This window comes from Monodon monoceros, unplaced genomic scaffold (assembly GCF_005190385.1).
Source record: "Monodon monoceros isolate NGI ecotype Baffin Bay Population unplaced genomic scaffold, NGI_Narwhal_1 Super_Scaffold_3, whole genome shotgun sequence".
NCBI lineage: Eukaryota > Metazoa > Chordata > Mammalia > Artiodactyla > Monodontidae > Monodon > Monodon monoceros.
Window position 1 is genome coordinate 65,733,876 of NW_021703780.1, and position 26,454 is coordinate 65,760,329.

Here is a 26,454-nt window from a genome sequence, read left to right on the forward strand (position 1 = left end):
AGTGGTTTAAACTCTGGAACCTAACCATCCTTTATAATAAATGTGGTATTTAAAAACCTATGGTACTGCTTCTGGTTTCTAGGCACATAAGAAGCTAGAAGTTGCCACTCCACCTTAACAAGTAAAAAGCTGAACAAACTATAAAGATCAGTAACTCTTCTTAGATTCGACAGAGAAGTGGGGTGACAGGGCAAACCACTGCCCCAAAATTGGAGAAATACAGAGAATTGCAACTTGCCAGAGCATAAACCCAGAAACACAAACCTCCACAGGAACCAGTACCAAGGCAGGAAAACCTGAACTGTAACTGACCAGTGGCTGGAGACAATTCTGAGAGATAAAAACTTCTGAGGCCAGTCATCAGGACCCCCACACATTTGTGAGTTTTACCTCTGGAACTTGACCTGGTTCTGGTGGTGAATATTGGAGAAAAATCCCCTAGTGCTTCTGGCAGGGGGAAGGGAAAAGGTAACATTTTGAAATACATCACAGCATTCTGTTCTTAACAAGGGCTACCCTAAGGAGAAACTATTTAACCAGAGCTTGAACTGCTGAAGGAAGGGAAATACCCAATTCCAGCCCACTCTAGCCATCTATACCATCAAAAGGAGGTGGAAAAAAATGAGATGTGTGAAGTTCACAGTACAGAGGTACAGACTCGTTAAAAGACTAAGACCTAGTTATAAGACTAAAAAATGCTTCCCCTTCCTCCACATCTTACCACCACATTCTAAAGGCCTACAACAGTTCCTTTTATCCAGCACATCATGTCCGGCTATCAAGAAAAATTACAAGGGACTTCCCTGGTGGCACACTGGTTAAGAATCCACCTGCCAATGCAGGGGACATGGATTCATCGCTGGTCTGGGAGGATCCCATATGTCACAGAGCAACTAAGCCTGTGTGCCACAATTACTGAGCCTGCACTCTAGAGCCCGTGAGCCACAACTACTAAAGCCCACGCACCTAGAGCCCGTGCTCCGCAACAAGAGAAGCTACCACAGTGAGAAGCCCGCACACTGCAATGAAGAGTAGCCCCCGCTCACCGCAACTAGAGAAAGCCCATGCACAGCAACGAAGACCCAAGGCAGCCAAAAAGAAAGGAAGGGAGGAGAGGGGAGGCAAGGCAAGGGGAGGGGAGGGGAGGAAAAATTACAAGACATACTAAAAGGAAAAGAAAAACACAGTTTGAAGAGACAATGTAAGCATCAGAACCAGACTCAGATATGGGAAGGATTAACAGACCAGGAATTTAAAACATCTATGATTAAGATGCCACGGGCAGGGCTTCCCTGGTGGCGCAGTGGTTGAGAGTCCGCCTGCCGATGCAGGGGACACGGGTTCGTGCCCCAGTCCGGGAAGATCCCACATGCCACGGAGTGGCTGGGGCCATGAGCCATGGCCGCTGAGCCTGTGCATCCGGAGCCTGTGTTCCACAACGGGAGAGGCCACAACAGTGAGAGGCCCGCGTACCGCAAAAAAAAAAAAAAAAAAGATGCTAAGCGCTCTCTAATGGATTAAGTAGACAGCATGCAAGAATAGATGGACAACAGAAGCAGAGAGATGGAAGTTCTAAGAACCAAAAAGAAATGCAATCAAAAATACTGTGACAGAAATGAAGAATGCTTCTGATGGGATTTCTTAGTGGATGAACACTGCTAAGGAAAGACTCTCTGAGCATGAGGATATCTCAAGAGACACCACCAAAACTAAAAAGCAAAGAGAACAAAGACTGAAAGACACAGAGCAGAATATCCAATGACAACTGTGGGATAACTACAAAAGGCATAACATACATCTAGAAGCAGAAGGAAAAAAAAGAACAGAAGAGATACTTGAAACAATAATGACTGAAAATGTCCCCCAAATTAATGTCAGATACCAAACCACAGATCCAGGAAGCTCTGAGAAAACTGAGCAGGATAAATGCCCAAAAAGACCCCACACCTAGTGACATCATTTTTTAAACTAGAGAAAATCAAAGATAAAGAATAAATCCTGAAAGAAACCAGAGGGGAAAAACATCTTACCTATAGAGGAACAAAGAAAAATATTACACCCAATGTGTCCTCCAAAACCAGGAAAGAAAGAAGAGAGTGGAATGGAGTATTAAAAATGTTGAGAGGGCTTCCCTGGTGGCGCAGTGGTTGAGAATCTGCCTGCTAATGCAGGGGACAGGGGTTCGAACACTGGTCTGGGAAGATCCCACATGCCGCACAGCAACTAGGCCCGTGAGCCACAACTGCTGAGCCTGCACGTCTGGAGCCTGTGCTCCGCAACAAGAGAGGCTGTGATAGTGAGAGGCCCGCGCACCGCGATGAAGAGTGGCCACCGCTTGCAACAACTAGAGAAAGCCCTCACACAGAAACGAAGACCCAACACAGCCAAAAATAAAAATAAATAAATTTTTAAAAAAAACCTCTATCAAAAAAAAAATTTGTTGAGAGACCAAAACCACCAACCTATAATTCCATACCATGTGAAAGTATCCTTCAAAAGTGAAGGAGAGCAACTTCCCTGGTGGTCCAGTGGGTAAGACTCTGCGCTCCCAATGCAGGGGCCCCGGGTTTGATCCCTGGTCGGGGAACTAGATCCCGCATGTTGCAACTAAGAGTCCGCATGCCTCAACTAAGAAGTCTGTGTGCCACAACTAAGAAGAAGTCCGCACGCTGCAGAGAAGATCCCACGTGCCACAACTAAGACCTAGCACAGCCTAAATAAATTTTTAAAAAGTGAAGGAAAAATACTTTTTCAGACAAACAAAAACTGAGAGAATTTGTTGCCAGTAAACCTGTTTTGCAAGAAATGTTAAAAGAGGGCCTCCCTGGTGGCTCAGTGGTTAAGAATCCACCTGCCAATGCAGGGGACACAGGTTCGAGCCCTGGTCTGGGAAGATCCCACATGCCACAGAGCAACTAAGCCCATGCACCACAACTACTGAGCCTATGTGCCACAAGTACTGAAACCCACGTGCTTAGAGCCCATGCTCTACAACGAGAAGCCACAACAATGAGGAGCCCGCGCACCACAATTAAAAGTAGCCCCCACTTGCCACAACTAGAGAAAGCCCGCGTGCAGCAAAGAAGACCCAACACAGCCATAAATAAATAAATATAGATAGATAGAAATGTTAAAAGAAATTCTTCGGAGAGAAGGAAAAAAGTTAGAAACTCTGAATATATTAAGGAAGAGCACTGGATAAGGAATAAGTGAAGGTAGAATAAACATTTTATTTTTCTTATTCTTAACTGATCTTTGTTCAAAATAATAGTTTGTTTAAAATAATACTACCAACAATGTATTCAATTATGTTTGCTTTTATATAAGTAAAATGAATGACAGCAATGAAACAAGGGATAGGAGGAAAGAATTAGGACTACAGATTTTGTTATCATAAGTTACTTGCACTATTCATGAAGAGATACAGTGCTATTTGAAAGTGGACTTGGATTACTTGTAAATGTACCCTGCAACCTCTAGGGTAACCACTAAAGAAAGTTAAAAAAAAAAAGGTATAACTAATATGCTAATACTCAATTGAGTAAAAATACTCAATTAAAACCACAAAAAGGAATTCCCTGGCAGTCCAGTGGTTAGGACTCTGTGCTTTCAGTGCCCTGGGCCAGGGTTCAATACCCGGTTGGGGAACTAAGATCTCGTGAGCTGCACAGCGTGTCCAAACAAACAAAAAAACACAAAACGCAGAAGAAGAATGGAAGACAAAAACAGGAGCAAAGAACAAATAGAAAAAGTAACAAATATGGTAGATGTTAATCCTACTATATCAATAATTACTTTGAATGTCAATGTTCCAAATGCATCAATTAAAAGAGAGACATAATCAGAGTGGATCAATAAATAAGACTCAACTACATGTTGTCTATAAGAAACCCACTTTATATATAGATTAAAACTAAATGGCCATGGGACTTCCCTGGCAGTCCAGTGGTTAAGACTTAACATTCCAACGTAGGGTGTGCGGGTTCGATCCCTGGTCGGGATGCTAAAATCCCACATGCCTCACGGCCAAAAAACCAAAACATAAAACAGGAGTGATATTCTAACAAATTCAATGAAGACTTTAAAAATGGTCCACATCAAAAAAAAATCTTAAAAAAAAAACTAACTGGACAGAGAAATCTATACCATGCTAACATGAATCAAAAGCAAGCCTGGGTAGGGAACTTCCTAGTGGTCCAGTAGTTAGGACTTCACAGTTTCACTGCTAAGGCGCCGGGTTCGATCCCTGGTCGGGGAACTAAGATCCCACAAGGCATGTGGTGCCACCAAAAAACAAAAAGAGAGAAAGAAAGAAAGAAAGAAAGCCAGGGTAGCTATATTAATTTCAGACAAAGCATCTTACACCAAGGAAAGTTACTAGACATAAAGAAAGGCATTAGGGCCTCCCTGGTGGCGCAGTGGTTAAGAATCCACCTGCCAATGCAGGGGATACGGGTTTAAGCCCTGGTCCAGGAAGATCCCACATGCTGCGGAGCAACTAAGCCCGTGCGCCACAACTACTGAGCCTGCGCTCTAGAGCCTGTGAGCTACAACTACTGAGCCCACGTGCCACAACTACTGAAGCCCCCACACCTAGAGCCCATGCTCCACAAGAGAAGCCACTGCAGTGAGAAGCCTGCGCACCACAACGAAGGGAAGTCCCCACTCGCTGCAACTAGAGAAAGCCTGCGCACAGCAATGGAGACCCAACGCACCCAAAAATAATAAATAAATAAACACTAAATGTTAGTTCTTTTAAAAAAGAAAAAAGGCATTATATGGGAAACAAAATGAAAAGACAAGCTACAGACTAGCAGAAAATATTTGCAAATGATGCGACAAACAAGGGCTTCATTTCCAAAATATACATACAGCTCAATATCAAAAAAACAAACAACCCAATCAAAAAATGGGCAGAAGACCTAAACAGACATCTCTGCAAAGACATACAGATGGCCAACAGGCACATGTAATGATGCTCAACATCACTAATTATTAGAGAAATGAAAATCAAAACTACAATGAGGTATCACCTCACACCGGTCAGAATGGCCATCATCAAAAAGTCTACAAAGAATAAATGCTGGCGAGGATGTAGAGAAAAGGGAACCCTCCTGCACTGTTGGTGCAGCCACTATGGAGAACAGTATGAAGGTTCCTTAAAAAACTAAAAACAGGGACTTCCCTGGTGGTCCAGTGGTAAAGAATCCGCCTTACAATGCAGGGGACGCGGGTTTGATCCCCAGTTGGAGAACTAGGATCCCACATGCCGTGAGGCAACTAAGCCTGCACGCCACAACTACTGAGCTCGTGCACCTCAACGAGAGAGCCCACATGCTGCAAACTACAGAGCCCACACGCTCTAGAGCCCGTGTGCCACAACTACAGAGCCCATGCACCCTGTAGCCTGCACACCACAACTAGAGAAAACCCGCACACCAACTAGAGAGAAGTCCGCGCACCACAACAAAAGATCCTGTATGCCTCAACGAAGATCCCGTGTGCCACAACGAAGACCCAATGCAGCCAAAAACAAATTAAATACATAAATAAAAAATAAATCTTGGGCTTCCCTGGTGGCACAGTGGTTGAGAGTCCGCCTGCCGATGCAGGGGACACGGGTTCGTGCCCTGGTCCACGAAGATCCCACATGCCGCGGAGCGGCGGGGCCTGTGAGCCATGGCCGCTGAGCCTGCATGTCCAGAGCCTGTGCTCCGCAACGGGAGAGGCCACAACAGTGAGAGGCCTGTGTACCGCAAAAAAAAATAAATAAATCTTAAAAAAAAAAGAAAAAAACCCTAAAAACAGAGTCACCATGTGATCCAGCAATCCCACTCCTGGGCATATATCCAGAAAAGATGAAAATTCTAATTCAAAAAGATACATGTGCCCCGATATTCATTCGTAGCAGCACTATTTACAACAGCCAAGACATGGAAGCAACCTAAGTACGGCCATCAAAAGATGAATGGATAAAGAAGATGTTGTACACATTTACAATGGAATATTACTGAGCCATAAAAAAGAACAAAATCCCATTTGCAGCAACACAGATGGACCTAGAGATTATCATACTAAGTGAAGTAAGTCAGAAAAAGACAAATATCATGACCTATCATATCACTTACATGTGGAATCTAAAAAAAAGATAAAAATGAACTTATTTACACAACAGAAACAGACTCACAGACATAGAAAACAAACTTACTGTTACCAAAGGGGAAAGGGTGGAGGATAAATTAGGAGTTCGGGATTAATAGATATACACTACTATATAGAAAACAGATAAACAATAAGGAACTACTGTATAAGCAAAGGGAATTATATTCAATATCTTGTAATAACCTATAATAGAAAAGAATCTGAAAAAGAATATATATATATATATAAAATATATATATCACTAAATATCAATGAATCACTTTACTGTCCACCTGAAACTAACACAACATTTTAAATCAACTATACTTCAAAAAACCAAAACAAAACTGCAAGACCTAAATTCCTTTCCACTCAAAAAAATCTTAAACCACACATTTTGATTGTTCAACTAAAGGAATAAATGTCTATTAATTTTTTAATTAAATAGTGAGACCACTACATATCTATTAAAATGACCAAAATTTGCAAAACACCAACAGCACCTAATGCAGGTGAGTACATAGAGCAACAGGAACTTTCATTCATTGATGACAAATGCAAAATGGTACAGCCACTCTGGTAGACAGTTTTGCAGTTTCTTATAAAACTAAACATACTTTTACTATATGATCCAACAATAACACTTCTTGGTATTTACACAAAGGAGTTGAAAACTGACGTCCACACAAAAACCTGCACACGGTACACAATATGTTGATTTTTTTTTTTTTGAGGTATTTTTTTGAGTTGATACAGGAGCTTTATTCTGAATTGCCAAAACTTTATTCAAATTACTCCAGAATATAATTGCCAAAACTATTCAACACTGCGATGAAGATGTCCTTCAGTAGGTAAATGAATAAATAAACTGTGGTACACCCAAACAATGGAATAGTATTCAGCATTAAAATGAAATGAGCTACCAAGTCATGAGAAGATATGGAACAAACTTAAATGTATATTACTCAATGAAAGAAGCCCATCTGAAAAGGCTACATTCTGTATGATTCCAATTATATGACACTCTGGAAAAGGCAAAACTATAGACAGTAAAAAGATCTGTGGTTGTCAGGGGCTGAAGGGAGGGAGGAATGAATCTGTGAAGCACAGTGGATTTTTACCGCAGTGAAACTACTATGTTCAATACTACAACGGTGGATACACTTCATGTTTGTCCAAACCACAGAATGTGTAACACCAAGAATGAACCTTAATGTAAACTATGGACTTTGAGCAATAATGACGTGTCAATGTAGGTTCATCATTTGTAACAAATGTACCACTGTGCTGTGGGATGTTGATAATGGGGGAGGCTATGCATACAGGGACAGTGCATTTATGGGAAATCTCTGTACCTTCTGCTCAATTTTGCTGTGAACCTAAACCTGCTCTAAAAAATAAAGTCTATCCAAGAAAAAACAAAAACTATTGTACTGAGGATGTCATTTTCAGTAAAGTGCTTTATAAAATAATATCCCCATGGTATCCAACAAGGATCATGACTATCTTCATCTGTGTGTGAGAAGAGAGGGAAGACAGAGCTGGGAAACTGCCCCCTAAGAGGGCATCCCACGAGGGAAGCACTGGCACAGGATGCCTCTGGGTCAAGAAGTAAGCCCTGCAGAAGGCTCTGCTCTGATCCCACAGTGACCACTAACCCCAAATACATACAAGTCTCCTCTCCTCACTCTGCTCAGAAACCCATTTCCTGGGATTATGAATTATCTCTGAGCTCTAATAAAATGCATACTTAGCCAGTTAGAACATTCTACCAGAGACAGTGGCGATCAAGAGAGTATACACAGAGGACTGTGAGTCTGTTTTAGCTTGTTGATTCCAGGTGACAGGGTTTACTCAAGGATTCAATTTAGAGGAGAAAGTAGAGGTTCATTACCTATAAAGCCCGATAGCGGAACACATACCTAAATCTCAAACTGGCAAAACAAATCACCCTTGCTTAGTCAGTACTAAGTCCTGTCAGAAAAAAACATGAGTCACTGGCCCATAGTATTAGACTTGCACAAAAAAAATACTTTTAAAATTATCACTTTCAAAAATTTTGCTCTTAAAAATTATTTTAAGTCTTAAGTACAAGCTGCTGGGGAAGAATGCTAACAGAAAGCTATTCCATTACCCCTAACCATTGAGCATGATTTACCAAAGAATAGGGGAGAGGTGAGGATGAGAGAGCAATGGCAGGGCAAAAAGAAGAAAGTGTGCTTCCTCTTGTCCTATGGTGGCCCCTGCCCTCACTCAGGGCACTTCTGTGCCCTTTAAGAGGATATAGGGCACCAAGACCAAGCAACACCATAGTGGAAGAAAAAACAGAAATGAATCCAAGATCTGGAAAAAAGATATTTTATCTGCTTTATTATCTACAACAAAAATGTAAAAACCTAGTCATTCGTTTTCAACTTTATATTACTCAGCAATAAACATTTCTCAGATTTGTCTAGAGAATTGGGCCAAGAGAATATATGCTTACAAAAAGAATGTGGTGTGGGCCTAGTAGACAGGAAAGATCTGCTGAAACTCAGAAGTTTAAGAACTCTTCATAACTGACATCAACTGACACACCACACAGACAAGCACCTAGCATAATGTGACCATAAATTAAAATCCCCTATAAAAAAGGAAAAGCTGGGGCTTCCCTGGTGGCGCAGTGGTTGAGAGTCCGCCTGCCGATGCAGGGGACGCAGGTTCGTGCCCCAGTCCGGGAAGATCCCACATGTCGTGGAGCGGCTGGGCCCGTGAGCCATGGCCGCTGTGCCTGCGTCTCCGGAGCCTGTGCTCCGCAACAGGAGAGGCCACAACAGTGAGAGGCCCGCGTACCACCAAAAAAAAAAAAAAAAAAGGAAAAACTAAGATTCTGAGACATGATACCATCTACCCACATTTTATAAATGTTTAATTTCTCAAAAGCATCAATATCTTCTCTTTCCCTGTAAGCTCCATTCTATACTCTGAAAATAGACTATGCCATAAAACTGAGAAAATGCAAACCGGAACTTTATAGAGGTTAAGCCATTTCTATGATCCAGCTCAGCAAAGTGACTTTTTGGTTTTGTACTGACATTGAGAAAATGGGGGCCTGCTTATCCTGAAGCCAGACAGGGCACTGGTTCTGAGGATGAGTACAAGGAAATCTCTAAAACAAAATGAGAGATTGCTGACCTGCAAATTAATCTATAAATGGAACTCACAGGACTAACAGATACTGCTTAAAGTCTTGTAATAATAAAAATCTGCTTTCTTCTGATCAGTTTCAGTGATCAAGGACACATGACAGGCCTTCAGAATATGCTAACAGGTAGCAAACACCCCTATAGCAAAAATCTTTAAAAAAGAAAAGAAAAGAAAAGAAAAACCCTGTAACTAAAAGCAGAAATGCATAATTTCTAATAAAGCATTATTCAGCGGAAAGAAATTTCAAAGACCACTAACCTGGTCCTCCTCTTCATCCTCATCCTCTGCCAGACGCTGCCTGCCTACTTCATACAGCCTGCACACCGTGTCCATGTTCAGAGAATCCATGCTGCCTTGGTTCTGAAATAGAACACCCAGTCCACAAGAAGTTAGTTTTTAGAAGGCCCATATCCACACCTCAGCTATGACTGGCACTCACACACCTTGACCCTGTAACTATCAAAGCTTCCAATACCCAAAATTCTTGAACTGATTCTGAAAATGTTATGTCTAGGACACAGAGAGGGAAAGAAAAACAGGATGAGAAGGCCTGGACAGCAAGGGAGAGACCACCATCCCTGGGAACAACACTGTTCCGAGGATGCTCTAGAGAGAGACTGACTCCTCTAAGAAAGGGATGACAGTGTGAGTCCAGGATAATAGGAGATGGGACTCTCCACAATGCTCTATATCAGGATTTTCCTACTTCTCTTATACTGTGTATCTCTCCATCAGATGAGTAGATTATCCTAATCTATCACCAGAAATGCATCATCTTTAGAACACATAACAGACAAAAATGTCTGGAGTATAAGTTGAAAATGATCTTAAATATCAGAATAAAACAGTAGGATTTCTTCTTGCTCCCTTTACCTCGATGACAGCAAGATAGCAGTCTTTGGTGTCTGTACATAGGTCAAAAATGTTCCGTTTCACATCAATGGTCGCTGGAAAACAGAATGTGACAAGACTCAGGACTAGACTACTACCGTGATCTTAAAACCAGCCTTTCTGTTAAAGGAATTCAACGTGACTGTTCATAAATATTTCCCTAACTCCTCTGCTTTTCAAAAGCAGAAAAATTATAATTCTCTCAGAAAATGGAGGATCTTAAATAAGGATCACCAGAACAAGGCAAAATCATCAATACCTGACCTTCACACTTACCTATAGGTTTGTAATCAGTTGCATTAAATGTTCGGAAGGATGATCCAAAAGGGCTTTTCATCCTCTCTTCCAGTAAGTCATCTTCATCATCTGCCTGCAACATAGCTAGTTGGGACAGAAAGGGGAAATAGGAAGGGAAGCAAAATACTATTAGAATCAGAAACATCCCCTATTCACAACTGCAGAAAATATTAATGGACAATCAAGACTTCAGAGAGTTTCCCTGTAGTAAATTCCTCTCAAAGCATCCTCCTTGCATATCCAAACAATATCCTCAACCTCTCATCTAGCTTCCAACAACTGTTACAGCTGAAAGCGTACAAAAATCACAAGACAAAAAAGGTTTTTCTTGAAGTTCATAATGATACGCATGGTAAATTACTCATGAAATTTCTTTCTATACAAGATTTACTTGTTATCTTCAAAGCCAGTGGCCCTCCACTCTAAATCGACATTATTCTCATCAACAAATTTTGTCACCATTTGTACTATTATTTTATCTTTTATGTTACAACTTTGAAATGTCTTTCAATTCACATTTGACAGATATTTCTAAATAGGAAGTATCAAATGAAGTGAGTGGGGAGAGGAGGGAGAAAGAGAATAATGAAAAGTTTATTACCTCCATACATCACTGTCCCCGTGTGGTTGAACACCACTCGACACTGATCTAGAGCAGGAACTGTGTGTAAAAGATGGAAAGTACGAAGGTCCCACTAGGAGGGGAAAGGTCAAGGAAAACTATTTTCCCCAAAACTTCTTATTTAACCTCATGAGGGAAATTCTGAAATACCACTTTCTTTTCCCCTCCTTCTAGGTATTAATGCTTTAGAAGTCAACAAGATCAAGATAAAGCAAAAGCATTCAGAATGCATATTACTGAATAATGACCCTGAAAATCTCCTATGATATCCTCATATACATAAAAACTACATGAGGTCCCTCTCTCCCAATAGTAGCACTTCTTTTTACTCTTATGTGTCATTTCTATAGAGCAAAAGTAAAATCCTTCTGAAGACAGATAAAAGTCAATCTGACACCTGGGGAAGTGGGAGGGAGTAATCTGGTCACTTCCCAATACAAAGAAAACATGCTAGTAAAAGTCATCGATAATTACCAGTATCAACTGAATCCACTACAGATTCAATAATACTTCAAACCAAAGGAAAAAAACCAGGTTATTTACCTGTGTGGATACTTCGACCAGGTATTGGTAGAAAGATAAATAATTTCTGCATTACAAACTAGGTAACAAATGGCAATTAAGACATGGGCATAAAGGATACAATCTCAGTATTAATGATGACCTCCAGCCCATTCGGATGGAAAACGCCACTGATGTTCATGTTGAACTTGTCAAACTTGTGGATGGCCTGTGCAGAGCGGACATCCCAGAGGACGCCATCATTTAAGACAAGATCATCTGTAGGATTAAAGGTGGCACAGTTCCTCTTGTAGTTGTTGGCAAGATCTGGGTTAAACAGAGTCAACAGCTTGTTGCCAGTCTGAATATCATAAATCTTTAGAGAAGAAGGGGTGGGAAGAGAAAAATCAGACCAATCCATCCACTGACGAATACAAACAGAAGCTGCGTAAAATATCTCTCTCATGCTTTCCAAAGCCCATCAAAATTATAAAAGGCCTAACATTGAAAATAACTGGAAAATAGGAAGACCACACCCATACAAGCAAAGTTTATGTACTTTGGTTCCCATTCAAGGTTTGAAAAGTCTCTTTGCCACAAGTAAGAAAATGAGAAGTGAGACTGCAATAGGGATAAGAAAACCCTCTTCTTCCCCATCCCACTTTCAAGAAACAGAAAATGTTTCTAAGACTGAAACTGAGAAACTCTCCATGTGGACTAACCAACATTACTCATAGAATACTCTGACAGGTTACTTTTTGGAGAAAGGCATCAACGAAATGCCCTTTTCTCCTTAAAATATCCCAATATACTATCCAAAGTCTACAATGTGCAACCCATGCAGAGACCAGATCTTTCCCATCAGCTTACAGACATGCTGTAATATATCCAATCTTTTTAAAAAATCCTCCTTTAATAGAGGAACAAATAGGGAGACACCACAAGGAAACAAACAAATCCAGATCGTGGGACAAGACAACTAGCCTGGTCTCTTCAAAAGTCAATGTCATGAAAACTGGAGAAATGGTTCTTGGCTTTAAAACATTAGTGAGACATAACAACCAAATGCAATATGTGAATCTTGGCTGGATCCTGGTTCAAAAAAAAAAAAAAAAAAAAAAAAAACATTTGAAACCAAACACATCAGGAACAATCAGGAAAACTGAGTATGAGATGGATATTAATTGATATTTGGGAATTACTATAAATTTTCTTATATTTGATAACTGTGATTATGTAATAAAATGTCACTATTGCTAGGATATACATGTTATAAGAGTTAGGGATAAAATGTTTGCAACTTACTTTCTATAATTCAGAAAAACACACATATTTACACAGAAAGAAACTATGGCAAAATACTAAACTGATGAATCTAGGTGGTAGTTATGTGTACTACTATTTCAACTCTTCTATATATTTTAACACTTTCAAATTAAGTTTGGGAGAAACCCTCTCTTCACCACTCCATATCCCCCACCTCAAGCTACTATCCCCTCTTCTCTTTATTTTTCAGCAAAATACTACAAAAGACTTGTCTATACTCAGTGTCTCCACTTCTCTCCTGAACCCACTCTAATCAGATTTTTCATCCCAGTGCACAGAACTAGCTCCTGACATGGTTAACACTGACCTCCACATGGTTAGTCAAAGGTCACTTCTCAATTCTCATCCTTTTTTTTTTTGGCCACGCCACACAGCTTGCAGAATCTTAGTTCCCCGACCAGTGACTGAACCCCAGCCCTCAGCAGTGAAAGCCCAGAGTCCTAACCAGTGAATCGCTGGGGAATTCCCTCAATTCTCAACTTATGTAACCTATCAGCAGTTTCTGACCCAGGAGATCAATCCTTCTTCAAGAGAGTCTTCCCTTGCCTTCTAGAGCACATCTTTTTCCTGAGGTCTCCTGCTACCTAACTGGCCACACACTTTGTTCTCCTTCCCAAGTTCCTTCTCACACGGGCAACTTCTAAATACTAGCACATGCCAGGACTCTGTCCTTACAGCTCTCTTCTCTAGCCTCCTTAACGATCTCATCCAAGTTCACAGTTCATACTGTCGACAAGTGAACAACTCCCATATTTATATCTCCCATCCCAGACTTTTCTCCTGAACCCCCAATTTGTATATTCAACTGCCCATTCCCTATTTGAGTGTCTAAGAGAATCACAAACTCCATGTATCCAAAACCCCAGGGCCCAGCTGCATCACTTCTCATTGCCTCCACCACGCCCACCTAGGCACAGCCCCATTGCGCTCTCACATATTAGCTGGCACAACACCCTCCTAACTGGAAAGCCTCCTCTTGCTTCTCTCACAGAAACCAGACTCACACTTTAGGAATTTTACATCCAGTCATGTGCTTTCTTGCTCACCCTCCAGTGTCTTCATCTCACTCAAGAGGAAAAACCAAAGGTCTTAAACAACACATTGCAAGAGGCTACATGCTATGCCCCACCACTGACCTCAGCCTTCTTCCTCCCACCTCCCAAGTAAGGGCTTTTCCCTTGCCATCCCCTGTCTTATATCACTTTTCCCCAGACATCTGCATGATGCCCACACTTCCTTCAAGACGCTGCTTAAACATTACCCAATCAGTGACACTGATTTCCTAGATAAAAAGGAAGTCCCCCACACCACCACCAAGCACTTCCTACCTCTCACCCTGCTTTCTTTTCCTTGGCAGCACTTACCATCTGACATACTATATATTTGCTTCTTTATTCACTGTCTCCCCAGTGAGGCTCCATAAAGGCAGGGACTTTATTTCATCTAAAACTTAGTGTTTGAAAATATCTGCTCTGCTAATGAAATAGTTCTCAAATTGTCAGATAAAGTTCTTTTCACATTTTCCCATATAGCTCAGAATTACTTCATTACACTTACAGATTCTATCTGGAAAGAATATCACTGAGCAATTTTTTTTTGTCACCCACAGGACTTAAGTCCTCACACTCAGTCCAGAAGATCTCAGTATAAACAAATAGACAAATCACTTGAAAGAAGTGGATTCTAAAGTACTTACATGGGCAATGTCTCCTTTTGTGCCTATGACTCGATCCTGAGAGTGCTTACTGAACTCAACATAGTGATCTTCTGTGAAGGAATGCCTATGAACAAACAACAGAAGTACTGATATAACTGACCTTTGGGACATAATTATTCAACTGACTGAAAATAAGGTGATCCTCAGCCTCTTGCCTGACTATACTCACCTAAAGATTCTAAGCTCCCAAAGAGGAAAAAATTGTACACATAAGATTAAAAAGAAAATTCCCTCCACCAGTTTGTCCAAGCAGATCCAAAATAATTAATGGAAACTACCTGGTTAAAGAAATGGCTAACTGGGTACACGTGCCTTTGAAATATGCTCCAGCAAAGATAGCAATGTATGCATGTGAACATGAGAAAATACGTAGATATGCCATTTTGGATTAGTGAAGGGTCTGCTGTGTGATGGGAATGTATATACCTACCTGGTAAGAAAACCCAGCAATTAAGAAAAATAAAATCTTATTAAACATGTACCACAGATGAGGAAGAGAGAAGTCAGCAATATAACTTATAGCATTCCTCTTTTTCCCAAAAGCCTTTAAGTCAAAGAATCAGATGAAGGGGATAAATTGTAAAACAGAGAGACTAGGTTATAAAAGTAGATACATACTTCATATCAAATACTGATTTCATTCCCCAAAGTGCAGACAGAGGCTGGCTCCAAGTAGCAGATGTCAGCAGCAAGGACCCGTCCTAAAAGAAGATGGGAGGCCCAAGGTGGGTAATCATGTGTTTATATAAATGCCATCTTCCATTAGCATTCTAAAATATAAAATATATTGTTGGATTATAAAGAAAACAAAAACTTTTAGGAACCAAGAAATGGTCAGAAGCTGCTAGGACTTAAGTAACATGTACCTCCTATGTCCTAAAAGATAACTAAATTTAAGAATATTAAATCCTCCTAAAATATAATAGTTCCAAGGCAGGGGGTGGGGGGATGTGACACTTGGGAAGATGTCAAAGATGGTTCCTCCTTTCTTAATATTTGGCCATATTTCTCCATCTATCTCATCTGAATTATCAGTTAACTGGAAACAGTTGTTAGACTTCCTAGCTAAGGATTCTTAAAGGTTTTTCAAAGAGAAAGCCCAATAAAAGGTCAACCTCCTTTACTTTAAAATCAGGAAAATTATTCTTGTCATCTTAACAGTCTTGACTTTTAGAAACAGCAAAGGCATGAATTTCATCCATAGAATAGTGTTAATAAACTGTGAACTACCACTGGAATCATATGCTTGTCTTCCTAAAAATTCACAGTACTCTGAGATTTCCTTCCAACACAAAAAGAAAACTTTAGTGGTTATAGTTGATAATCTCCATTTCCAAATGAAGCAAATTAAAAATCTATCTATGTTCAGGTCTTAGAACAAGGGTTGGCAAACATAAGACCAGATAGTAAATACTTCAGGTTTATGCAGGCCATATGATCTGTGTTGCATGCAACTACAGTACTCAACTCTGTCATGGTAGCATAGAAGTACCCATGACAATACATAAACGTACGAGCATGGCTGTGTTCCAATAAAACTTTATGCACAAATACAGGAAACCAGTCAGACCACAAGCCCACAGTTCACCAACCTATCCTAGAACAACGATTGAGAATAACCTAGGAAGGGACCTTTACCCTGGAAGGTTCAAGGTGTGTGATAGCTGAGTTGTGACAGTTATAGCTGGCCTCCTCCTGTCCACTAAACACATTATAGAGCTTCAATTGCCCAGTGCAGGTGCCAAGCATCAGGAACCGCTCTCGTGCTGAGAATGCACAACAGGTGAAGCCACTCTCATCCTCATTGGCTTCCCGGAACACTGAAATAGGACGGAACCTAAGCAAACAAAAGAGAATCAGAGACAAAGAACAGGCAAGGACTCAGAAAAAGAAAACTCTGTTAGAAGGACAGAAGGAAAAACAAAGCATTTATGTTTCAAATGGGTTCTTCCAAAATATCGGTGACCTTCAGTGGCTCATCTTCATTTTAAAAGAGAGAAAATGACCTTCACTTAAAAATTTTAACAATAACAAAAATTCCCATGTGTAAAACCTGGGATACCATGACCTTCACTTAAGATTTTTAAGGAATAAGAGGAGACAACTTGAACCAGCACAAAAACAAACTTGAGAGCCTAGTTAGGGAGAGAGTGTTGCATGGGTTCTAGAAAACATACTAGTTATAGTAAGAACACAGAGTACCTTATCAATATATTGCCAATAATCACACGAGGAACCCATGGTTGACAAAAGGGGGTATAGTCACATTGCTCATGTATTCACACAGTGATAATTCCTGGTATCTCAGGCCAACAGATGGTTTTCTGGACTAATTACTTTATGCTGATATTACCCACATACTTTGACTTAAATAGAAAAATCATTCCAATTCCCAGGAAGTGAGGTAACCTCTCCTTACCTGCTAAAGATAAGGTGCCTATCAAAGCATCCGCCATCCACCCCTCCATACTTTGGAAATGATGCCCTGCGGTTTAGCCTTGAGGTAAAGTTTATTGGCGCTTGCCGCCTCTGTTTTGGCTCAGGACATTGGTGAGGAGTAAAGAGAGAGAAAGGTGGGCAGGTGGCAACTGGGTTCTTGCAGCGAGCATGCTGCTCTCTAAGATATTCTGTGATGATACTGTCCAGCGTAGGTGGGGAAGGAAGATGTCTGTCCAACTGCTTTTTTATGGCTGGGCTTTGGCTGTAGGCGCCATGGTCCGACTTCTGCCGCAACACTCTGATTTTCCTGCCATTGCAGGGTGATGGCCTCTCTCTGATAAAACTGATCCTACCAATCAAAGGAGAGTTGCCTGCATAAGACGGGCCAGGCAGAGCTAGTGAACCCTGGGAGGCCCGTGGCTGAGGATGAACAGTGGGGGCAGAAGGGGCAGAGGCACCCACAGCAGCATGGCTGCCCAGTCGAGTTGCAATGCCATTGGCAATGCGAGGGGTACGGGGAAGAGAAACAGGAGAAGCAGCAGCAGTGACTGGGGTGAAGGCAGAAGAATGGGAGGCAGCAGTCATGGGCAGGTCAGCCTCTTTAGTCAGCACAGTTGCTGTCTCCCCAAGCCCTTTAGAAATGAGATGGTTTCGTATCAGCAGAAGCAGCTCTTTCTCAGGAAAGGAGATCCTTGACTGGGCAACAACATCTGCTTTCTGCAGTCGTGCCAGGGACACATCAGTGCCAATGAGAAGTGGCTTTCCTGACACCCGTTCAATGAGCTCAGCAGCATACTTGCAGAACTTGACATGGTCACTGCGTTTGTCCTGCAGCACAGGCTCTTTCATCAGTTGCTGGATTTGACAGCTGCTGAAAAGGGGCAGTTTGCTGATGATCTGCCGGACAGTGCTACTGCGAGACAGGCCCACCAGGGCCTTGCAGGCCAGGGCCCGGATCTGGTCTGCATCTGTGATGGGCATCTTGATGGAGAGTAAGGACAGAAGCACCTTGATGCCATTGTTGGACTGGACCACATTCCACATCTTGGCCAGAGTGTGCTCACTGCTTTTGGGAGTCTGAGGCAGCTTTCTCCGAGGAGTTCCAGAGATAAATTTGCCAATACTAGAAATTCTGTTATCCGGGCCACACACACAATTGATGATAATCTGAAGTGCTGACTTCTGAATTTCAGCATCATGAATAAAGAACTCACCCTCAGCCACTCCCAAAATAATGCTGATACCTATTGGGGAAAAAATAAACATTTTATATTATTCCTCATAAAACTAATGGCCAACTTCAACGGTTATTCCAGAGTCAGAATTTAGAGTTCTATTCATTTTGTTCCACTTAAAAGAAAACTAGGGCTTCCCTGGTGGCGCTGTGGTTGAGAGTCCACCTGCAGATGCAGGGGGCGTGGGTTTGTGCCCCGGTCCGGGAAGATCCCACACGCCACGGAGCGGCTGGGCCCATGAGCCACGGCCGCTGAGCCTGCACGTCCGGAGCCTGCGCTCCGCAATGGAAGAGGCCACAACATTGAGAGGCCCGCATACCACAAAAAAAAAAAAAAAAGAAAAGAAAACTACACTTTTTTTTAAAAAAAGTATAAGGAGGGCTTCCCTGGTGGCGCAGTGGTTGAGAATCTGCCTGCCAATGCAGGGGACACGGGTTCGAGCCCTGGTCTGGGAAGATCCCACATGCCACGGAGCAGCTAGGCCCATGAGCTACAATACTGAGCCTGCACGTCTGGAGCCTGTGCTCTGCAACAAGAGAGGCCGCGATAGTGAGAGGCCCGCGCACAGCGATGAAGAGTGGCCCCCACTTGCCGCAACTAGAGAAAGCCCTCGCACAGAAACGAAGACCCAACACAGCCAAAAATAAAGTAATTAATTTTTTTAAAAAAGTATAAGGAATAGTTTGTATAAAATGAAATCAGTTCTATTACAGTGCATCTTTATGACATAATACCTTATATGTTAAATAGGGGAATGACGTCAGCATTATGTGGAAGTCACCCAGGGTCATGTACAAACTTTCCTGGGTAAGTAGAGCAAAAATAGTGGGAATAAATAAAAACCTTCAGCAGGAAAGGAAAAAGCCCTCAGCCTGGCTGCTATAGTGGCAGCAAGTTAAAAACAAGTGGCTATGCCTTGGGCTTTCTCCCCAGAGTGGTACACCCTAGGGCCCACAGCCAGTCACACAACTTGCCATGCTCACCTCAGCAGTAGCCCTCATCAGCCCTGCTCTTAATAAAGGGTATTTTCAAACAAAGTGTATTTTCCTTTTGTTTGTGTATAATAGCTTCTATCCATTCTGCACTGCTTGGCAATTACTAATTTTGTTAGGGCTCAGATTACAAAGTTGCTAAAGTTTTTTACTGTCTGCCCCAATCTATTTTTCTCATAAATTCTATTTTTAGCACAACACTGCAGAGTACAAGGTTTCCAGGAATGCACATGTACAATTATGTATATGTATACATATGTATAGGAAATGCCTATACCACCCAGAAAACCTGAATTCACTACCATGACTCCCTTATATGAAACTGATGGCATGACTTCTAAGACTTACAAGGTACACTCCTCTACTACCTTCTGTTCTAATACTGTAAAATTAGGTAAGTAACAACCAGAATGGCAAAGGAAAACAAAGACCACGTAATAACAAAAATGGCAAGGTACAACCTACCTACAGTGGAGACGGTGGAGCCAGCCTCATCCAGCACATCCACTGATTCTGCCAACTGGAGCTGAATTTTTGGCACAACAGTGAGAATAGCCAAGACATCCAAAGCAAAGCGCACAGTGTCATTCCTGGACAGGAAGAAGAATTAGTCAAAGGGAAACTAGGATACAGCCACAAGAAACAACAACAGCTAAAAGAGAGAGACAATGGATCAGAACTACTACTGATATAGTAGGGACTATGGCTCTGTCCCTAGCCATGGCATCAGGAGAGGGCCTGTAAGTCACCAAAACTTTAATTTCAAAAAACACAGGGATGGAATTTTCACCTATCAGACTGCTAAGATTAAAAACAAGGGATAATCCCCAATGCTGATGAAGATGTACAGAGACAAATGCTCTCAAACTTTTGGTGGGAGTAGAAATAAGTATACTCTTTTCAGAAAATAATTTGGAGATATGAAACAAAGTTCTTAAAACGTTCATAACCTTTGGCCCAGGAATTTCACCTCTAGGAATCTGTCCGAAGGAAATAATCAGAAGTATTCAATACAAACAAGTATTTATGCACTAAGATGTCCATTAACACATCATGGACAGCAAAAGAATTAAGAAAACTTACACAGACAGAAGGAATATATGTGTTAAATTATGGTACACTCATATGATGAACTACTTTGCAGCTACTGACAATTATTTTCAAAGAACTCTAAAGGACAAATGACAGCTCTATTTACAATAGCCCGGAGATGGAAACAACCTAAGTGTCCATCATCAGATGAATGGATAAAGAAGATGTGGCACATATATACAATGGAATATTACTCAGCCATAAAAAGAAACGAAATTGAGCTATTTGTAATGAGGTGGATGGACCTAGAGTCTGTCATACAGAGTGAAGTAAGTCAGAAAGAGAAAGACAAATACCGTATGCTAACACATATATATGGAATTTTAAAAAAAATGTCATGAAGAACCTAGGGGTAAGACAGGAATAAAGACACAGACCTACTAGGGAATGGACTTGAGGATATGGGGAGGGGGAAGGGTAAGCTGTGACAAAGCGAGAGAGAGGCATGGACATATATACACTACCAAACGTAAGGCAGATAGCTAGTGGGAAGCAGCTGCATAGCACAGGGAGATCAGCTCAGTGCTTTGTGACCGCCTGCAGGGGTGGGATAGGGACGGTGGGGAGGGAGGAGATATGGGAACATATGTATATGTATGACTGATTCACTTTGTTGTAAAGCAGAAACTAACACACCATTGTAAAGCAATTATACTCCAATAAAGATGTAAAAAATAAATAAAGGACAAATGAAAAGGCTCAAAATACAACATTAATGAAATAGAAAACTAAGATATAACATTTTAAGTCTGACAATACCAAGTATTGGCAAGAAGGAATAAAAATGAAAACTCCCATAGACTGCAGTGGGAGAAGAAAATAGTATGAGCATTTTCCAAGCAACTTGGCAACATCCACTACAGATGAAATGAAGACACACTACAACCCAGGTTATACACAACATATCCTCAAGAGAGACTCCAAAAAGAGGTTTGTGGTACCATTCATTTAACAGGAAAAAAAGAAACAAAAGACACTAAATGTTCAACAATAGGAGAATAAACTACAGTACAGAAATACAAGAGTTCAAATATCAACACATAAATCTCAAACACGTAAGGGTGGCTATATACCTGAAACTTATATTAAAAGAGTAAATAAATAAGGGTGAAAAAAGCAAGCTGCAAAAGACGTACACAATATTTTATATAACTTTAAAACATACAAAAGAATAATATATTATTGTTTACACGCCCACACATATGTATAGCATAAAAAATGAATGGAGAGAATGCACACCAAGTTCAGAAGACTGGTCACTCTCAGGAGGCAGAAAATGGAAAGGAACTGAAACAGAAGCAAATACAGCAACATGCCAACCCTGGGTATGGAGTAGTTGTTATATTATTCTCTGTATCTTTATGTATTTTGAGATATTTCATCTAAAAGATGAGTTTGATTAAATACTATAATCTCAATTATGTATATTTACAAACATTATGGAAAAAAGACTAAAGAAATTAAGTGGCTAAGAATAATTTTCATTTCTAAGGTTTTATATACTCTAAGCAAAAACAAGTATTTTATTTTTAAAGTTAAGCTTTTAAAGGACATATTTATATTTTCTTATGTAATCAAATATGAATTTACCACTCAAAAAATGTATTTATAACCTTCCTCATTATCTTCTGAGTTTCCATCATCTTTAAAGCAATGTTCTCCAAGTAAATATAACCTACTTTAATACTCTAAAACAGTGGTTCTTGAAGTGTGGTTAGGGGACCCTAGGAGTCTCTGAGCCTCTTTCAAAAGGTGCTGATATAAAAACTATTTTTATAATAACACTAAGATGTTACTTTCCTTCCTCACTCTCATTCTCTCAAGAGTGTATAGTAGAGCTTTCCAGAGGCTTGTCATGTGTGATGTCACAAAAGGTTGAATATAGAAGCAGATATGAGATATTAAATCAGACATTTTAAAAACTTGCTGAAATCACCTGGTTTTATTTTGGAAACTTTTCATAAAAAATGCTAGTAAGTAATGGATTCAGATTATTTTTAAATAAATAAATATTTTTATATTTTCTCAGTTTTAATTTCCAATATGTTAAATATCAAGATGTAAAAACAGAAGTTTTTTTGGGTTCTAATAATTTTTAATACAGTAAAGGGATCTTGAGACCAAAAAGTTTGAAAATGGCCACTCCAAAGGTATTCCTTTAGATTTAATTATCCTGGGATTTAGCAAACAAGCTATATGCACCCTAAATAAGCACCTCTTGTCTTTATGGCAGTGGGTGGATAGGGAAAGGAGGTCAAGAACCACTGTTTATAAATTTTGTTACTATCTTCCCTTCAGACTCCATCTTTTCCAAAATATAGTTTTAATTCTTTTTACATCATCCTCAAATAGAACCTACCCAACCTCCTGATTCCATTACCTGTTTTTCCCTGAGCCTTGTCCCGCTTTGCTGTTTTCAACTGAATGGTGAAAATCATAACAAGAGCAAAAAATACAGTTTTATGTGAAGGTAAGATAAATATTATATATGGTTGTCAAGCAACAGAGAGATGTTTAAAGTCTAAGTACCAAAGAATACTGGACTCCAGCGTCCAGACAGGATTTCAACCCCACCTCTGCAGCTGTAGCCATGTAGATTATGTAACTTCTCTAAGAGTACAGATAATGATCCTTGCCTATTTTGCAGTATTTATAATCACCATGACCAAGCACTCTATAAATTTAAAATGATATTATCATGCTTAATTATCATGCTTAATCTAGTTTCTCAGATTCAAGTCCAGAATTTCAATTCAATTCAACAAATGTTTGTTAAGCATACACTATTGTGAAAACCAACATTAACTTTAGCAAAAAGCAGACTCTTAACTTCATGGTCCCACCTTGCATAATAGGTCTTCCAATTACAAGCAATAGAAATAAGCTGCAACAAGAGTTGGACACAAGAAAGTTTGAGGAAGACTTCAGCTGGCTCCCAATATAGCTGTGCTGGGCCATATTCTATCAAAAACTCCATCATTTCCACAATCTGTTCATGAGTATATGAACATGCCTAAAAGGAGAGATACATATTATTATTATTTTTTAATTAATTTATTTATTTTTGGCTGCACTGGGTCTTGTTGCTGCGCGAGGGCTTTCTCTAGTTGCGGTGAGTGGGGGCTACTCTTCATTGCGGTGCGCAGGTTTCTCATTGCAGTGGCTTCTCTTGTTGCGGAGCATGGGCTCTAGGCTCGTGCACTCAGTAGTTGTGACTTGCAGCCTCAGCTAAGCACACGGGCTTAGCTGCTCTGCGGCATGTGGGATCTTCCCGGACCAGGGCTCGAACCCGTGTCCCCTGCATTGGCAGGCAGCTTCTTAACCACTGCACCACCAGGGAAGCCCAGAGATACATATTATTAAAGAACTCAATCTGCCTGCTATCTTCTCCAGCACAGCTCAGTGGTCAACAGATTTTAATAATAAAGCTAAGTAATAATAGCTTTCAAATCCCACACTTCTTGAGTCCACAGCCCCCATGTGAAACAATGAATATATATAAATGATGTTTAATCTTTTATTTTATTTATAACTAGACTCATAATACATTTTGCCCAAAAAGGTAACAAAATGTTCAAATCATTGGTGCATATATTTCACAGCTTAAAAAGAAGCACCACGTAAAATAATTGGTTTCTTTTCAATTTGTGATTTTTAAAACACGCAGATACTAATCTTTGTTACAAAACATGCTAAGTTCAAAAATGACAGTGAAGTGGAATTATAGATGCACCCTTTCAGAAAAAAAATTCCACACAGAAGAAGGTAGAATATCTAGTACTTTCCATAAAAGAAAGCCCTTTTACAGACATCTCAGTTCATCTTTTAGTTCTAGTATTCCAGAGATAGAAACTTACAACTGGGAGCAAAATAAGTTCTCAATATATCATTTTTTGTTTGTTTGTTTGTGGGTTTTTCTGGCCACACCATGTGACTTGCAGGATCTTAGTTCCCCAACCAGAGATCAAACCCAAGCCACTGCAGTGAAAATGTCAAGTCCTACCGCTGGACCACCAGGGAATTCCCTACATCCCTTTTCAAGTATTCTGCCTCCACACAGTGCAAGTATAATCCAACAATGTACATCCCACGTGGACTCCACTGATATGAATGTGCATTTCAGGCCCAAGATGCTACAGACAGTGCTAACAACGTTTCCTTTCTAGACAAGGTTCTCTCACCTTGTAAGGGGGTTGAGGATGAACAAGAATGCCACCCTCAGTCCTCTGAAGTGACTGCTTCACTTGTTCCAATTTAATGGCCAGGTGAGCCTCAAAGTACTTGCGCAAGGCCATGCACGTATGTTTCCCAGTTTGGCGGCTAGCAAATATTTCATCATCACTCAGAAGTGCACCCTGATCTTCCAAATTTAGAATCTCCAAAGTACTGATCTATTAAGAAAGAGGCAAAAGAATGGGGCAAAAGAGGAGGAAGAACAAAGAGGAAGAGAAAAGTAAAAGGAGAGGAGAAAGACTTCAATCAACTTTTGTGCTCATGAAGACTGACAAACATCAAAGTACATCTGTCCATACAACATGCTAAGAGTAGCCATATGAAAGCAAAACATTAAACCTATATTGAAAAATTACATAGTTTTCAATCATGCTGAAAGACACAGAGGCACAAAACTTGCTTTTTAGAAGGATCAAGCAATTCCCCCTGTAAGATTACTATATTCAAGGCAAGTCTACAATGGTATAGTCCTCTTAAGAGGAAAAGAAACTTGTAAATGAAGGAGGAAAAAAGACTTCATCCATAAAAATGATAGCAAAATTCCTCCAGTCAGAAGCTTCCTCTCTTCAATGCCACTGAAAGGCAGCCCAGACAAGCAGAACCCCTGCTCCTCACAAAGAGAAGCCACTGAAGAACCTCACCAAGTTCACCAGACGACGAAGACCATCATAGCGGTCAAAGAGTTCCAATACAGCCCGGAAGGAGAAGCAGATTGAGAAAAACATGGTAGCGTGGCAGCATCCTGAAGCATGAGAACATTCCATTAACCACAGTGTGTAGTTCACCACATCAGACAGAACATTGTGGGGATGCATGCAAACCTGCAAAAAATAAAAATAAAACGTAATTTTTAAAAATTTGGGGGAAAGGAACCTTCACAAAAGGGAAGAAAAATTCACAGTGTAGATAGATATCTTTGCAAAATACAATAATCACTCCTGGGCAAGTCATTCTGAGTTTAAAGCTTAAGTTACAAATGAAATTTTATAACAATCTATTCCAAGCCTGAAAACAACCTAAATTTAAAGAAATATTTAAATTCCACCTAAACATACTGAGTGCTAAATTCTGCAAATATTTATATCCTTTAATGCTCACAATGTTCTGTTACACACATATTAGTATTCCCACCTAACAGGTGAAGAAGTGGCTCACAGACATAAGGGACTTCCCCAGGCTCATAAAAGTGACTGAGCCTTCTGATACTAAAGTCTACAAGTTTAATATCCATTCACTCACTGATTCATTCACACACATTTTGTTGTCTCCTGTAAGTCAGACAATGAATTCTGAAGCATTACCCAGGTTTGTTTGATACATTTTTATCTTAACCACAATTAATTTTGTATATACACACACAGATTAGGTTACTACTCTCAAAAGATTACATATCCTTGCATAATGCTGAATCTTAAGGAGTTAAAAAATTAAAATCAAAATATTACCCTATTAGTAAATATACAAAGATGAATAAAGACACCACCCAAGAAGAATTTACCAACTTCACTCTACCAGAAAAGCCACACCACACAGAATATTAGAAAAATATTCCAGGCACAGAAATGACAAGAGCTTCCCTAGTGGTGTCTAAGGACTCATTTCTTTTCAAATGTACAACCCACTTAGACTTTTTTTAAAAATCACTAAATAAAAAGTCTTAGCTGGAAAAACCCAGAAAACCAGCTACCAGAGGGTAGCTGCCACGCTACCATGTTTTTCTCTGGAGCCCTGAGAACAACTGGAATGATTTTACTGTCTCTACCACGAACTATTTGTTAACAC

The 26,454-nt window shown here is 40.3% G+C and overlaps 1 protein-coding gene across 2 annotated transcripts in view; it reads right to left on the bottom strand.

Moving 5' to 3' along the window:
* The window catches only part of DCAF1 (DDB1 and CUL4 associated factor 1), a 94,152-nt gene that overhangs the window by 13,966 nt on the left and 53,732 nt on the right, over positions 1–26,454 (bottom strand). For both annotated transcript variants that reach the window (XM_029241991.1, XM_029241990.1), the window contains exons 10-22: positions 25,314–25,493; positions 24,621–24,830; positions 23,283–23,452; positions 19,813–19,937; positions 17,101–18,364; positions 16,320–16,518; positions 15,300–15,382; positions 14,661–14,745; positions 11,781–12,014; positions 11,117–11,210; positions 10,495–10,599; positions 10,201–10,274; positions 9,586–9,687 (exon numbers count right to left, since the gene is read on the bottom strand). In XM_029241991.1, coding sequence (XP_029097824.1) covers positions 9,586–9,687; positions 10,201–10,274; positions 10,495–10,599; positions 11,117–11,210; positions 11,781–12,014; positions 14,661–14,745; positions 15,300–15,382; positions 16,320–16,518; positions 17,101–18,364; positions 19,813–19,937; positions 23,283–23,452; positions 24,621–24,830; positions 25,314–25,493 — 2,925 coding nt within the window. The remainder of the gene's footprint in view (positions 1–9,585; positions 9,688–10,200; positions 10,275–10,494; positions 10,600–11,116; positions 11,211–11,780; positions 12,015–14,660; positions 14,746–15,299; positions 15,383–16,319; positions 16,519–17,100; positions 18,365–19,812; positions 19,938–23,282; positions 23,453–24,620; positions 24,831–25,313; positions 25,494–26,454) is intronic.